The sequence below is a fragment of the Pinus tabuliformis genome, chromosome 7 (genome assembly GCF_031772625.1).
Source record: "Pinus tabuliformis cultivar Carrire ecotype Pingquan chromosome 7, CPIR1, whole genome shotgun sequence".
In the NCBI taxonomy this organism is placed as follows: Eukaryota; Viridiplantae; Streptophyta; class Pinopsida; order Pinales; family Pinaceae; genus Pinus; species Pinus tabuliformis.
In genome coordinates, this window is record NC_142293.1 from 1,878,960,808 (window position 1) to 1,878,976,072 (window position 15,265).

At 38.9% G+C, this 15,265-nt stretch overlaps 1 protein-coding gene across 1 annotated transcript in view; it reads left to right on the top strand.

Moving 5' to 3' along the window:
* The window catches only part of LOC149255985 (myosin-15-like), a 373,652-nt gene that overhangs the window by 327,512 nt on the left and 30,875 nt on the right, over positions 1-15,265 (top strand). The window contains exons 35-37 of the mRNA XM_089460621.1: positions 5,029-5,099; positions 5,221-5,320; positions 5,433-5,489. Of these exons, the coding sequence (XP_089316747.1) occupies positions 5,029-5,099; positions 5,221-5,320; positions 5,433-5,489 (228 nt within the window). The remainder of the gene's footprint in view (positions 1-5,028; positions 5,100-5,220; positions 5,321-5,432; positions 5,490-15,265) is intronic.

Here is a 15,265-nt window from a genome sequence, read left to right on the forward strand (position 1 = left end):
ACTTGAAGCAATTCCAACAGTGGAGTTGTGAGATATCTCAAGCCCTAGCTTTGAGATCAATCTTTGCCTTGGTATTCCCTAGGCTAGTACCTCATAGGATGAATTTGACACCTTTAAGTGGAAATTCTTGCTTTGATCCTTTCCCTTTGCTTGTATGGGTTAATAACATCATTGGTTGCTAGATTCTCTCTCTTTAACCTAGGCTAGGTCCATTTGGTCTCGTGTGGTCCCATACCTTGGAAAAGTCAAGTCTTCAAGAACCCCTTGGGATATCAAGTTCAATAAGAATTTTAGGGATTGGGAAACTCCTTTACAAGGCACATTCTTCTAACCTAGCCCTTAAATCCTCACTTCCTTATCCTAGAAATCTTTGTACCTTGCTTGAAGAGCAAATAAGCTCTATTCTTAACCCCTTTGTAGGAAAATGATCATTAAGGTCACTGCACATCCATTTGTTGATTCATCCTTCACAAGTGACTTCCATATACCGGGTCTCCTTGTTGGAATTTCTAAGTCTAATTGTTAGAAATGCTTCCTGTACCTTCTGATTTATTTCTTCCTACTTGTTCTATTAATTAACAAGTTACTTACATTGTAAATACTGAAAATAAATACAAGTATAGTCTCAACACTTATAGATCATCAACTGAAGGAAAAACAAGCACACAAGTGACAACGTTATTTTTGGACTAATATCTCCGGAAAAATCCAATGGGGGTAAACTGGTGCAACTATCTGAGAGTTTTATTATTAAGTAGTTTGATAATACAATCTGGGTGCTAGAAATGGCTCACCCAACAGAGAATGCCCTCGGCAGTAGTACCTCTCAGTCGGAGACAGATATTAGCCCCAATTTGCCCCACGAAAACTCCTATCATCAACCTCTAGGGTCTGCGTTAGCCTCTTTGGCCTAGCGTCAGCGTCTCGGGGCTCTGCGTCAACCTTTGGAGCCTCTGCGTCTCCCACGCTGGTCCTACGCAGCTCTTGGCTGCCTTTGCGTGGCCTCTGGCTACTTCTGCGTGGCCTCTAGTTGGCTCTGCGTCAACCCTCTCCCGGCTTCTGCGCTGAAGCTCCCGGTACTGTCCCTGCCTCTCTGCTACTGCATTCATTGCCTCTTAGTTGCAACTCTGATCACTCCTTCGATTTCCTCAATAAGTCTTGCACCAGAAAATCGAATCCTTGATCAACTCAGTGTGTTCTCCAACTGACACTCAAGCCTCCTCTTATTTTTTTCTCGTTGGTCCATCAATGATGGAGATTAAATCTCTAATCAACGATTAAGATTAGCTTTCACTTGATCCATGACTTTTGGAACCTTCTAACCCAGTTTTATATTAATACCCATTAATATTTTATTTTCCCTGAGTTTAGACTTAGGAACTCCATTAAAAATATTAATTATTTTAATATCTGCCAAACTGATTAGAATCTGCCCAAACCATTTCTGGGTCTTGGATATCTCATTTGCTTTAGCCTCTCCAACTATTTTCATGGCTAGAGCATATCCGATGCTACCGAAAATCAACACTCCCTCTTAGCGAGGATTGTGCTCTAGTAATACTTCACACTGAGCATTACTCTGATCATACGGCATCAGTACCTGTGCTGATGCTAAGCCTCCTTGCCCAACATCCTCTGCACTAATGCATCGTACTTCTGCCCATGGATCTATCATTGCTACATCTGTATTGTAGCTCCTCTCATCATGTTGCATCGTGCTGCCCATAGCACTGCCACTGCTAACTGCTGCATTGCAACCCAGTTACTGAGAAGTAAGTAACTGATCCTCCCAACTCTGACATCTTTATCAGGCTAAAGACACTCCCAACGCTGAAACTCCCTCTGTCGATGAAAAGTGCTTGTTCTCTGGCCTCTGCGCTGCTGCAACAACTCTATGCATGTCGTATTGCTGCCTCACGCTGTCCTGGGACTCTTGCAATGTAGCACCCTCTATCACTTCATCCACATCCGTCTCTACCGACATCTGCCAGTCCTGCTACTCCTCTTCAGGGCTCCCATAGCAAGGTATAATCCAAGAGGTTGGGTACCTCGAGCATCCTGCCCCTCATCGCTTGTAGTCCATCTGATTACATTTCGATGTCTCCCCACCTCTTCTCTCGAGGTGCATGAGCACTCATGGCACAATCGTCATTAGTCTCCACTTCCTTCTCTGCCTTAGTTGGCGCAACCTTGGTCTTAGAAGCCTCTCCCTTGTTCTTCTTCCTAGGACACTGGTTCACATAGTGACCTAGTTCCCCACAATGGAAGCACTTGACCTTGGAGAGGTCCTTCTTATTTCTTTTCTCATGCTTTCCCGCAAATGCGAGAGCCGCATCTTCTTCTTCCTCCTTCTTGATTCTGACCCATTTTCCGCTACTCCTTGCCTTGGACACCCGTCTGATCTCTTCTTAACGAAGAGCTGCACATAGTTCCTCCCAATCTGGAAGGCTCGTCCTGCCTAGTATGCTCTGGACAAATACCTCCCAATCCTTTGAGGTTGCATTCAATGTGGTCCTCACCATCAGTTCCTAATCCGGTGTGGCCCTTATGGAAGTTAGCTGATCACGGATCTCCTTCAATCCACCGAGGAAGACATCTATCTGCTCTCCCTTCTGCATTTGATATGATCACAGTTGATTTTCAAGTAACATCCTCCTCTTCGCAAAAGTGTGTTGGTACAATTTCTTTAAGACTACCCACATTTCATTTGCCGTTTCCTTCTCCGCAATATGTGGCACCACATGATCCTTGGCATTGTCAAGGATGATGCACTTTTCCCTGGCCATTGCCTCATTGTACTTGTCATTTTCAACTGGGTCAATCGGGATTGCTGTCGTTTTCAAGGCGAAGTGTTTGATGCGATACCTGTCTAGAATGGAAAATATCCTGGCCTTCCAGACTACGAAGTTTGAAGCTCCGTCTAGTCTATCCTAATCTCTTAGCCCATTCGCTGCCATTTCGTTGCTCCTCTTTCGACTCTTTCAAGTCGCTCTAATTCCTGTCTAGAAGTTCTTAATTTGACTCCCTCTGAGCCTCGCTTTCCCTTCTGGAAATCCCTTTGCCAATGTCGAGATGCCCCACTCCGATCGTTTGTGCAGCTGCACCATTGATCCAGATTTCTTGGCTAGAAATCCTCGACAACTCCATCCTCCTTTGTCTTGCCTTGTTAGGTATTGTTTTGACCACAGTACCCCACCAGCTTCGCTCTGCAACTTACCCACAACCTCCTATGCCCCAGCAGTCTGAAGATTAGAGCCTCTAGGTTCTGCGCAATCCCAACACCGGCACAGTCTGCACCTCCTGGCCACAACGTCTATCCTTCATGACTAAGAAATATGACCGGGCACTGCGTAGGTCAGGTCTGCTCCTCTCTGCCTCAGCGCTGATCCTCCTCTTGGCTTGAACTGATGACGCAGACTTTCTGCGTCACTCCTTCCTTGCTGCTTTCTGCTAGAAACAACTTTTGTCACTTGGGACAACTTTTTTCCACTGATGTTGCTCTGCTCGGCTGATGCCTTCAGTTATCCTGTGATCTGCAATCACACTCTGATACCATGTTGGAATTTCTAAGTCTCACTGTTAGAAATCCTTCCTGCACTTTCTGATTTATTTCTTCCTACTTGTTCTATTAATTGACAAGTTATTTACCATGTAAATGCTGAAAATAAATAGAAGTACATACAGATCATCAAGTGAAGGAAAAACAAACCCACAAATGACACCATTATTTTTGGACTAATGTCCCCGGAAAATCCCAATGCGGGAAAACGGGTGCAGCTATCTGAGGGTTTTATTATTAAGCAGTTTCAGAATACAATCTGGGTGCCAGAAATGGCTCACCCAACAGAGAATGCCCTCGGTAGTAGTATCTCTCAGTGGGAGAAAAATATCAACCCCAATCTGCCCCACGAAATCTCCCAACGTCAACCTTTAGTGTTTGCGTCAACCTCTTTGGCCGAGCGTCAGCCTTTCTGGCCCAGCATCTACCTCTCGGGGCTCTGCATCAGCCTCTAGAGCCTCTGTGTCTCCCACACTGGCCTTGCACAACTCCTGGCTGCCTTTGCGTGGCCTCTGGCTACTTCTGCGTGGCCTCTAGCTGGCTCTGCGTCAACCCTCTCTCGGCTTTTGCACTGATGCTCCCGGTACTATCTCCGCCTCTTTGTTACTGCATACACTGCCCCTCTGCTGCAACTCTAATCACTCCTTCGATTTCCTCAGCAATCCCTGCCCCAGAAAATGGAATCCTTGATCAACTCAGTGTATTCTCTAACTTACCCTCAAGCCTCCTCTTATACTTTTCTCGTTGGTTCATCAACGGCCAAGATTAAATCTCTAATCAACGGCTAAGATTAGATTTTGCTTGATCCATGACTTTTGGAACCTTCTAACCTAGTTTTATATTAATATCCATTAATATTTTATTTTTCCTAAGTTTAGATTTAGGAACTCCATTAAAAATATTAATTATTTTAATATCTCCCATACCGGTTAGAATCTGCCCAAATCATTTCTGGGTCTTGGAGATCTCATGTGCTTTAGCCTCTCCACCAGTTTTCATGGCTAGAGCACATCCCATGCTACCCCAAATCAACACTCCTCTCATCGGTGAAAATCTGTGAAGAGTAGGGAGTCTTAGTGGTGGTGACAGTGGGCTAAGTCTCCATTGTTGGCCTTGAACTAGCAGTTGTCCCTTTAGGAGTTCCTTTTAGGCCCCCTGCTAGTTTGAGGGGTAACAAGCATCATCCTTTTCTTCTGGGCAAATTGGTGGTTCATGTGAAAGTGGCTAGGTACAAAACTGTGGGCAAATTGGGGGTTCAAAAGAAAGTGGGTGTTTATATTTTTCATTAGCATATAATGATATAACATATTCCTTTATTAGCAAACTTGCTTCTTTAGCCACAGTAAGTACCACTGTTGCCTTGTCATCTCCGTGAGCTGTTTTTCATGGTGAATCTTTTAGTTTATGGTTGATGCAATGTAAATTTAAGGATGCATATTTTATTTTGATCTTGATTTTTGTTGCCACAGGTAGATGCATTCTTTATCCGTAAACTTTTCACGCAAGTTTTCTCATTCATCAATGGACAACTTTTTAACAGGTTAGGACATTCTTGAAATTTTTGTTGTCAAGTATTTTGACATGTTGCTTGCTTCATTTGTTATATTTTATGGGTACCAAAGGACTTTGTAGAGCTGACATTGTATTCTGTGGTTGGTCAGCCTACTGTTGCGGCGTGAATGCTGCTCTTTTAGTAATGGGGAGTACATTAAATCTGGACTCGCAGAACTGGAAAAGTGGATATGTGAAGCATCAGAAAAAGTATGAAATGGACAAATCCTTTTTCTCTTGCTTCCATTTAGAAAGGTGTATTTGACGCTATGTTGGGATTGATGATACTGTGCATTATTTTACTGACTATTCATAAATTCAGTATGCAGGGACATCTTGGGATGAATTGAGATACATAAGACAAGCTGTTAGTTTCTTGGTAAGATGTTCACATGCTAGTGATTCATTAAAAACATACCTATATCCATTGCTATCACTTTCTTAAAATGATTTTTCCTTGTATATTGGGCCTGAGTCTTCTACTTTGGCACTTCTGTAACTTGTGAATTATTTTTGAAACTGAAAACTTCAAGATGATGTTTTCTTTTATATGCGCTGTATGTTCTATCTTCTGCAAGAGAATGCCAGCTTCCTAACCTCTAACTTTGTAGCCTATATGAATAAAGAGATACAGTTTATGCTCATCATATCTCAGTATCTGCAGAACTATGGGGAGGCTGTACAATGAAAGCTGTACACAAGCATGATTGATTGTCCACAGTGACACAACATATATGAGAAAGGGCACATTTAATCTCTATAAAAGAGCTTCAAACAAACACTAGCCAAAAGGATATCGATAAGGAATCTATGTAGAATGACCTACAGGGAAGGTTTTCATGACAACAATGACAAGTTCAATGGAGGGCTTGATGTTTTCTATGTATAGAACCTGTTTTCCAAACCTGAAATGCAAGAAGCCGAGAAAGAGAGGTTTAGAGTATTGAAGCTTTACTCAGGAACTTCTGTTTGCATAGTAATCAATCAAGTGTTTGGGAGCTCCTTGTGCAAATCGTAAGAAGTGAAAATTGTTGCAATTCATGACTATGGACTCCCCGAGGTGTAATAAATGTACTAGTTTGACATGTTAAGGATATCAAAAGAAAGAAAGGATATTTCATGCATTTAGCTAGGCCCTCTCTTTGAGGATATCCTTTATTGATGTGCTTCCCACTTTCTATATGTTAATCTTGGAATGGCGAGAGCTCTCTCGCTTTGGTAGCATCTAGCACTTGGTGTGGGTTTCTATGGATCCATTCCAGGTTAACCCTCATTTACTAATCTCTATGCTCCCGTTAATGAAAGCAAAGTCTCAAAAATTATTTGGGACTTTCGGCTTTCTTTGAAGGCAATTATGACATTGCATATTTACTACTAAATACGTGTATGCCATTTTGATTATAATCTACTTGTCCAAGTAAATTCATGGACTTGCCTATTTTATTGGTTGGCTAAATGTTAAGAGAAGTGACAATGTATATATTTCTTTGACAAATCAACAATTGATTTTGCCAAACAAATTTTGAATAGAATGTATAGAAATATATAAAATAACATTCATTGTTTCCTTGTGCTAATGTCTAGCTAATTATCAAAGCCCCATGACATTGGGTGAGGCTCAAAAGGATAGAAGAGAATGAAGGCAGTTGTTGATCTCTCGTATTTAGAATTAGTTTGATAATGGATGAATTTAAATAGACACAAAATTGACTTGGAGTTGGCAAGGCCTTCGGCTTGGAGTCAACTCAAAACTAGCCCTTAAACATATATTCATCAAGCAAAACTAGGGCTAAATAATGAGCTGAACTAGAGTTTTATCAAACTAGCTAAATCTCAAAATTACAATGCACGTAACAGCCATAGTTTTATAAATTTGCCTTCGACTTTAGATCGGCCACCTATCAACTCAGGGTTTGACTCGGACTTTGATCGACTTTGATCAACTTGAACTCAATACTCGGTGTTCAAAAAAATACATAAAGCAATTAAATTTTAATAAAAAAATATTTTTAATGTTCCAAAGCATTAGAGGCAAAATAACAAAATATGCAAAGTTTGCTGATCCACATACCATGTGAGGCTGAATATATTAAAATGGCACTAAGTGCAATACATATCAGCAACAAAGGACATAATCAATGAAGCTCTAAATGGCCTCTAGAATCCAAAATCCATGCTACATGCCATTGGCCTACTATAAATTATTGATCAAGATGATCACTCATGAAACTCATCACCATATTTACTGCTATTAGAAATGGGATCATTAACAGGAGCCACAAGAACATCATCATTGGCCTAAAACGTCTAAAAACTTTTTTTTTAATGAAAAAATGCCTAAAAACCTTGCTGAGACCATGCATGTGGTCTGTGACGTAGATCGGCTGGTTCCATATGGTTTGTATTGGTTTGGTATGAAACCAATACAAACTGGTCTGTCACCTTGGTTTGGTGATCAAGTTGACTCGACACTTTATTCACTCAGCTGGTTTGACCAGTTTGGGAATCAATTGGGGCAATTTTTAAAACTATGGAGAACAACCCTACATAACAAGACGTCCATCCCTAAAAGGGTTGTAAACTATGTTGCACGCGTACCGCTCCCAGCCGTTGGAGAGCAAGTACCCCATGCTCTGGTGCTCCTGGGAGCTTAGGCGTTGCTACGTGTTACGCTTGCCACATACACCTACCAGTTACTGAGAAAAGCCTTTACCCCCACAAGGTGTGGTTGGTGGCAAGAATAAAGAGTTGGGGCTGTCACCTGTTCCCAACTCTGTTCTTCTAAGTGCTCTCCCAGGTTAGCTAAGGGGCGTGGTCTCTAATGAAAATTTATATGATATGAGTTTCTAGGAGATTAAGTTAAGGTTAATTTGGATTACTTATCAAAAAATAACTTGTTTCCAAGAATTAAGCCAGCATATGAATAAATGAGCAACTTTCAATGATTTATTCAAAGTATAGACCAATGCCCTCAAATAAATAACAATAGCCTGCTCAAAATGAAATCAAGATACAAATGATAGACAATTCAAACGTTAGTCCAAGATAAGCATATGAACATCAATTGCAACTATAAAGGAAATAGTACTTTGGAAGTGAATGCCCCAAATAACAAGATACATCAATTACTCATGAACATAATGATCATCAAAGCAATAACATGAGATAGAATTGCACCAATGAACAATATTCCAAATACAAGAAAATTAAATTGTTGCAAAAGTAAAAACCTCACAATACTTGCATCAAAAGTGCTTCTTGAAATGAGAAAAAAAATCCCCCACCCCCTTTCGAGCAGAAAAAAGAGAAAAAAAGAGAACCCTAGGTTGGAAGTGAATGCCCCAAATAACAAGATACATCACTTACTCATGAACATAATGATCATCAAAGCAATAACATGAGATAGAATTGCACCAATGAACAATATTCCAAATACAAGAAAATTAAATTGTTGCAAAAGTAAAAACCTCACAATACTTGCATCAAAAGTGCTTCTTGAAATGAGAAAAAAATTCCCCCACCCCCTTTCGAGCAGAAAAAAGAGAAAGAAAGAGAACCCTAGGTTGAGTGATTAAGGGGCTGGCCGATGGGCCGAGGGCCTGGGCGGGTGCCTTGGCCCATCGGCCAGCCCTTCGGCCCCTCGATCTCTCGACCCAGGGGGTCTCTTTTTTTTCTCTTTTTTTTTTTCTGCTCGAAAGGGGGTGGGGGATTTTTTAATGATATTTGCAAGTGAAACCTAAACACGTCAGGATAGGAAAACGAGAAATTGCAAGTAACGTAAAATTGTGATGTAAAAATGCTCTTGGCTTATTTTATTAATTAAACTCTCAAGCAAGATTTCAATTTAACTCCAATCCTCAGATCTCACCCTTGCTCGAAAATTTGGATTTGACAGTGAAGGGTCAATAGAGGTGGAGGGTCCCTAAAGTCTATATAACCAACTTAAGTTGGAGGTAAATTTTAGTGATGCTTGTTGCATGTAAGATTTCCCAAAGTAGCTTTGCAAAAAGAAATTTTAACTTGAGAGATCAGCGTGACATTGGAGTGGATAATTATGATTTCACTGAAAAATACATAAATATACTAATAAATAATTGAATGATGTTTACAATTGTCGGAGGCGTGGCTTAAATACAACCTTTGGTGCCTCTTAATAACTAATTATAGACTTGTTTAATTTTTATAGAACATTGCCTTCCTCTTGAAAAGATGCTTTGTCCTCAAAGCATACGTAACGACGAGTGTTGTTGACAAAATGCTTCTATCTCCCAAGAAGCTTCTTCTTCTGGTAAGTCCTTCCACTTGATCAAGGATTCTTTGACTACTCGTGATCACAACTTTTTTCCCTGATGGAGATAATACTTTATGGTTCTAGAATAACCCTTCCTTTGCCATTTAAGGTTGGAAGTGTTGTTTGTGCTGATCGATGTTTACCAAGTGCCTTTTTAAGACATGATACATAGAAAACGTTGTGAACACGACTTTTATTAGGAAGGTTTAAATTGTATGCCACTTGGCTGATCTTTTTGTTGATCTAGTACGGTCCATAAAACCTTGGTGCCAATTTGTTTTTTCCCTTCTATTCTAGATAACCGTATTCGTCCTATAGGCCCCACGAATCCCGAATCCATCATGTCCGATACGATTCTCTCGAGATTTGTGTCCAAAAACCATGACACATTGTGTCCTATTTTGACACGTTGAATCCAACTGCGTGTCATGATTTTGGCAGCGTGTCCTATTTTCCAGGACTTGTTAGGCGGCAAAAGTGACCTGCGCGGATATGAAAAGGCCGCATTTGGTCATTACATCCATGCATATTTTCATTTGGCAAGCGTTTTGGCAGCTTAATGATCAAGTCTTGGCGCTAGTATTGATATGCTATTCATGGTATTGTTAAATTCTTAAAGTAAAAGTGACATTATCCTTAATCTTCATTTTCATCTTTTTACTTAAATTTTTAACATTACCATGAAATGACTCAGGATGTTTGAGAGTGGTTCCGGCCTCATTGGATTTCATATGGAGAAAGTAGAATTTTAGATTTCATTCAAAATCCAGCAGACTTATCAGTTTTTCAGGATTTTAGGATTGGGGGATTGCAATGTTTCCATTGAATTTTGTCATGTATTAGGGTATGGAACTTGTATTTAATCAAGAGCACCAATCCCTCTGTGTACCTTGATGTTAGTGACATTGGTTGTCGAACTCCTGTATCATGACCCTCCTAAAAATGTACGCATCACTCAAACAAAATCTTGACTTGACATGTTATGCTTGTTCTATCTTATGTTAATGCTTAAAGGGTGATATTAATGACAAAGATCCCTATACAGATACAAAGGTAATGACAAAGATACCTCTGGATATTAATGCTTAGAGGGTGATATTAATGACAAAGAACCTGATTTTCCAACAAGACTAAAAAATTAGACATTTCTCGTGGTGGAAAGAGGGCCAAGCATAAGAAATAGATAATAGATTGACATGTATTTGAATTTTGTATGTACTATGCATGCTAATAGCTATAGATGAAGATCTATATTTGAAATCAATAAATTTGTATCATCAATTAAAATTTGTGTAACAAATATGTACTTTTTAATATATATATATATATATTTTTAATAAAATAATATATAATGAATCCTACGTGTCCTGTTCCGGGGGGTCAACGTGTCCGAATCCGACACCACGAATCCTACGTGTCCTGTTCCGGGGGGTCAACGTGTCTGAATCCGACACCACGAATCCCGAATCCTACGAATCCCGAATCCCTGTGTCAGTTGACTTAGCTTCTATTTTAAGGACAACTGCTTGTAAGGTTGAAGTTTAACAAATACCCATTCTCCAACTTAAAATGTTTTGTTTTGGTCAGCTTGCTGCTTCATACAATTTCTTGCATTATTTAGATTTTCTCTTAGAGTTTGAACGACTTTTTGGGTTTCTTCTAAATTCTAAGTGGTCTTTAACAGCTGGAAGTTTCTCTCAATGATAGCAAAGTCCTTCCATTTCGGAGGTTCGTCACTGTACAACGCTTGAAACGGAGTCATTTTCGCTGATGTGTGGTAAGTAGAATTGTACCACCATTCAGCAAGATGTAACCACCGAGCCCACATATTTTGTTTGTTTGTGGCATAACAACGTAGGTAGGTTTCTAAACATTTATTGAAAACCTCTGTTTAGCCATCTGTTTGAGGATGGTAGGCTGAACTCATATTGAGATAGGTTTCTATATGTTTGAAAAATTCCTACCAAAAATTACCTTTGAATTCGGCATCTCTGTCGCTCACAATGACCTTGGGAAATCCATGTAATTTGTAAACATTTTAGCAAAATATCTCAACGATTTGTTTTGCTGAGTCTGATTTCCTCGTTCCAATAAGGTGAGCATACTTGGTGAGTTTGTCGACTACTACAAGAATTTTATCCCTACCCTCAGACACAGGTAAACCTTCGATAATGTCCATTGATATTTCCTCCCATTTCTGATTTGGGATATTTAAATGATGTAGTCTAGGTATCATAATATTTTCCTTTTTATTCCTTTGGCATTTATCACATTCTGCTACATATTTTTGAATATCACTATTCATTCCCTTCCAAAAGAATGTTTGACATGCATTATAGTAGGTTTTAAAGAATTTTGCTTGTATTGCTGACAGTGAATCATGCGACTCTTTGAGAATCTTGGCTTTAAATTTGGAATTTGAACTCAGATAAATTCTTCCCTTGTACCATAGAATATCGTTTTTCCATTCAAATTTTGAATTATGAGGAAGGTTATTGATTATAGGACTTGTTTTTGGACCTTTTGCATATTCACTTTGAATCTCATTAAGCCATTCGAGAACAATAACTGAAACTGCAAGTAATCATGGTTCTTCGTCTTTCCTAGATAGAGCATTAGCTACTACGTTATCTTTCCCTTACTTGTGTAATATATCCATGTCGAAGACAACAATTTTTTCTATCCATTTTTGTTGTTCTGTAGATAGCGCTTTCTTCTGGAGGAGATGTTGAAGCCTATTATGATTTGTTCATATTAAGAACTTACTTACCAAGAGATATTGCCTCCATTTGGCTAATGCGTGCATAATAGCTAGCATTTCCTTGTTGTATGTAGACTTGAGACGTTCTTGATTATTGAGCTTCCTGCTTTCAAATGCGATTGGGTGCCATCCTGCATTAGTACTGCTCCTATGCCAAAACTTGAAGAATCACACTCAATTACAAATGGTTTTGAGAAGTGTGGAGTTGCCAATACAGGGGCATTACACACAACTTCCTTCAAGTCTTCAAAACAATTTTTTGCTTAATCATTCCATCGAAATTAGTTCTTCTTTAGAAGGTTCGTTAGGGGTGTGCTTATATGGGCATAGTTTTTAATAAATCTTTGATAGTACCCCGTCAATCCTAAGAATCCTCTTAGCTTTGAGATATTAACTGGTTTGGGCGATTCCCTTATAGCCTTGATCTTATTAAGATCTACTTTTACTCCTTCCTTGGATATTATATGTCTGAGATACTCTACATTTTCTTTCCCAAAAGTGCATTTGGACTTATTTGTGTAGATCTAATGCTCTTCTAGTACAATAAGAACTTGCTCCAAATGTTGTAGGTGCTCCTTCCATGTTTTACTCTAAATTAGAATGTCATCAAAGAACACTAACACAAACTTCCTTAGATATGGACGAAATAGCTCGTTCACAGTAGCTTGGAATGTTGTTGGTGCATTGGTTAAACCAAAAGGCATTACTTTAAACTCGTAATGACCTTCATGTGTTTGGAACACAGTGTTTGCTATGTTTTCCAGCCTTATTCTAATTTGGTAATTCCCTGATGTTAAGTCCAATTTTGAGAAGTATTTAACTCCATGTAGTTTATCCAACATTTTATCTATAAAAGGGATTGGAAACTTGTTTTTAATTGCTATTTTGTTTAGTCCTCGATAATCGACACATAATTTGATCGATCCATCTTTCTTTCGAACTAATACGACTAGAGAAGCGTATGGACTTATACTTTTTGTGATAATGCCACATTTTAAAAGATCTTGGACTAATCTTTCAAATTCAGTTTTTTGATGATGTGGATATCGATACAGTTTGATGTTGATGGGATTTGATCTTGATTTGACTTTGATTGTATGCTCAATTTCTCTTTTAGGAGGCAACTTCATTGGAAGTTCTTGGAATACTTTTTTGTGCTTTTGAATTAGCTCTTGGACTTTCGGTGCTTTTTCATTGACCAAATTTTAAGTTAACATTTCTAATTGATGACACTATACTAAATAAGCTTGCTCCCTTCTGAATCATTTTCATCATCTGGGATGATGATACAATTTGATTCTCAAGGAGCTGGAACCCATATAACTTGTATTTCTTCCCTTCCCATTTAAATTTTATAAATTGCTTTTGATGGTTGGTAGAGTAAATACCTAGGGTTTGAAGCCATTGGATGCTTAGGACCACATCCACTCCTCCTAACGGTACAATTTAGAACGGAGATTCTAGATTATAGTCTTGAATCCGTAATTGTACTTCGTGGCATTTCCCTACCTTTTCAATTTTCTTATCGTCAGCTACCATAACTTTCATGCTGGGCATGGGAAACATAAAAATGTTGAGTCTTTTTTCCATAGTCGAGTCCAAAAAGTTGTGAATGCTTCTGATATTGATCATAACTCTTACGTTGCTCTTTTTGATGTGTCCTTTTAACTTTAATGTCTGGGGTTGAGATATACTTGTCATGGCCAATAATGACACTTGCAGAATATTCTCGTTATCTAGTTCTGGAGAAAATTCTAGAGAATCTTCGATTTCTTCTACATTTGATTCTTCATTGTCTGAATCATTAGTTGCTTCACATTTATACAAGTTCTTGGTTTCTTTTCCTTTAGCACATCTATGTTTAGGGTCCCATTTTTCGCCACAACGTTTGCACTTGCCCTCTTTCATTCTTTGCATTTCCAAGTTAGTTTTTTCTCCTTCACGAAGATGTGGTGGAACATATTTTGTGTTATTCGTGTTCGCAACTTGGTAAAGTCTTTGTCTTGAATATACTCTTTCAAGTTTTGGCCATTGCATCTTTTCATGCTTATTTTCAGCAGCTTTTTCCTTCTGTCTTGCTACTTCTATAGAAGTGATGTCATGAAGCTCAAGCTCAACCCAAATATGTTGTTTAAGTCCTGTGATGTATGACTGAATGCGACGAGTTTCTGAAAATCCAGGTACTAGTGTAGCCAAAGTTTCCCATTCTCGAGTGTATTCGTCCACATCACCTCTTTGTTGCAGTCTAGTGAGTGCCGAGAAGAACTCTTCTTCCTTGACAGCTTGGAACCTTTTAAATAATGCATTTTTGAATTTCCTCCAGTTGATAGCAAGTGTCGTGTTTTTCCACCACGTATACCAATTATAGGCTTTGCCTTCCATTTGCATGGCTGCATGCTTGATATTTTCATCATCATTATCGATACCGTAAATCTCGAAATATTCTTCTACTTTATTGAACCATGCAACACTGCATTTCTTGTTACCGTCAAATTTGGAGAGCTCAAGTTTTTCTTTTCGTTGATATGTAGCTATCGGTAGAGCGAAGAAGGGGTATTGATTTGAGAATGACATATTTGAATATTGATTCCAGAGATGCCCATTTTGAAAATTCGTGTTACTATTTTGTTGATTAGGCATGGAAGATGCCTTTGGAGAGTCAGGGATCGAATGTGAGTCTGATGAGATTTTGATGTATCTACATAGTCTGGATGTTGAGTGGCTTGATTGTTCTGGGGTATATGATTGGGTGTAATCTTCAACTTGTTGCAAATACAGGTCAACATCACCATTGCTTGATTATGATTTAGATTCCCCTTATTTGAAAGGATTGCATGATCCTTTTTGAATTTGTTGTATTGATTTCTGGTAGCATCGGATGTGCTCTAAGTCTCAAATTTTGCAGAGAGGCTTAGGCACATGTATTACAAAGAACCCAAAAAGTGTTTTGGGAAATTCCACCAAGAAAAAGTTTTATTAAAATAATTAATTATTTGTAAAAGGACCCTAAGTCTAAACTTGGGAAAATAAAAAATTAAAAGGTACTAATATAAATGTTGGGTGTAACTTCTAGAAATAGACGAGGATCAAGCAAAATGATCAT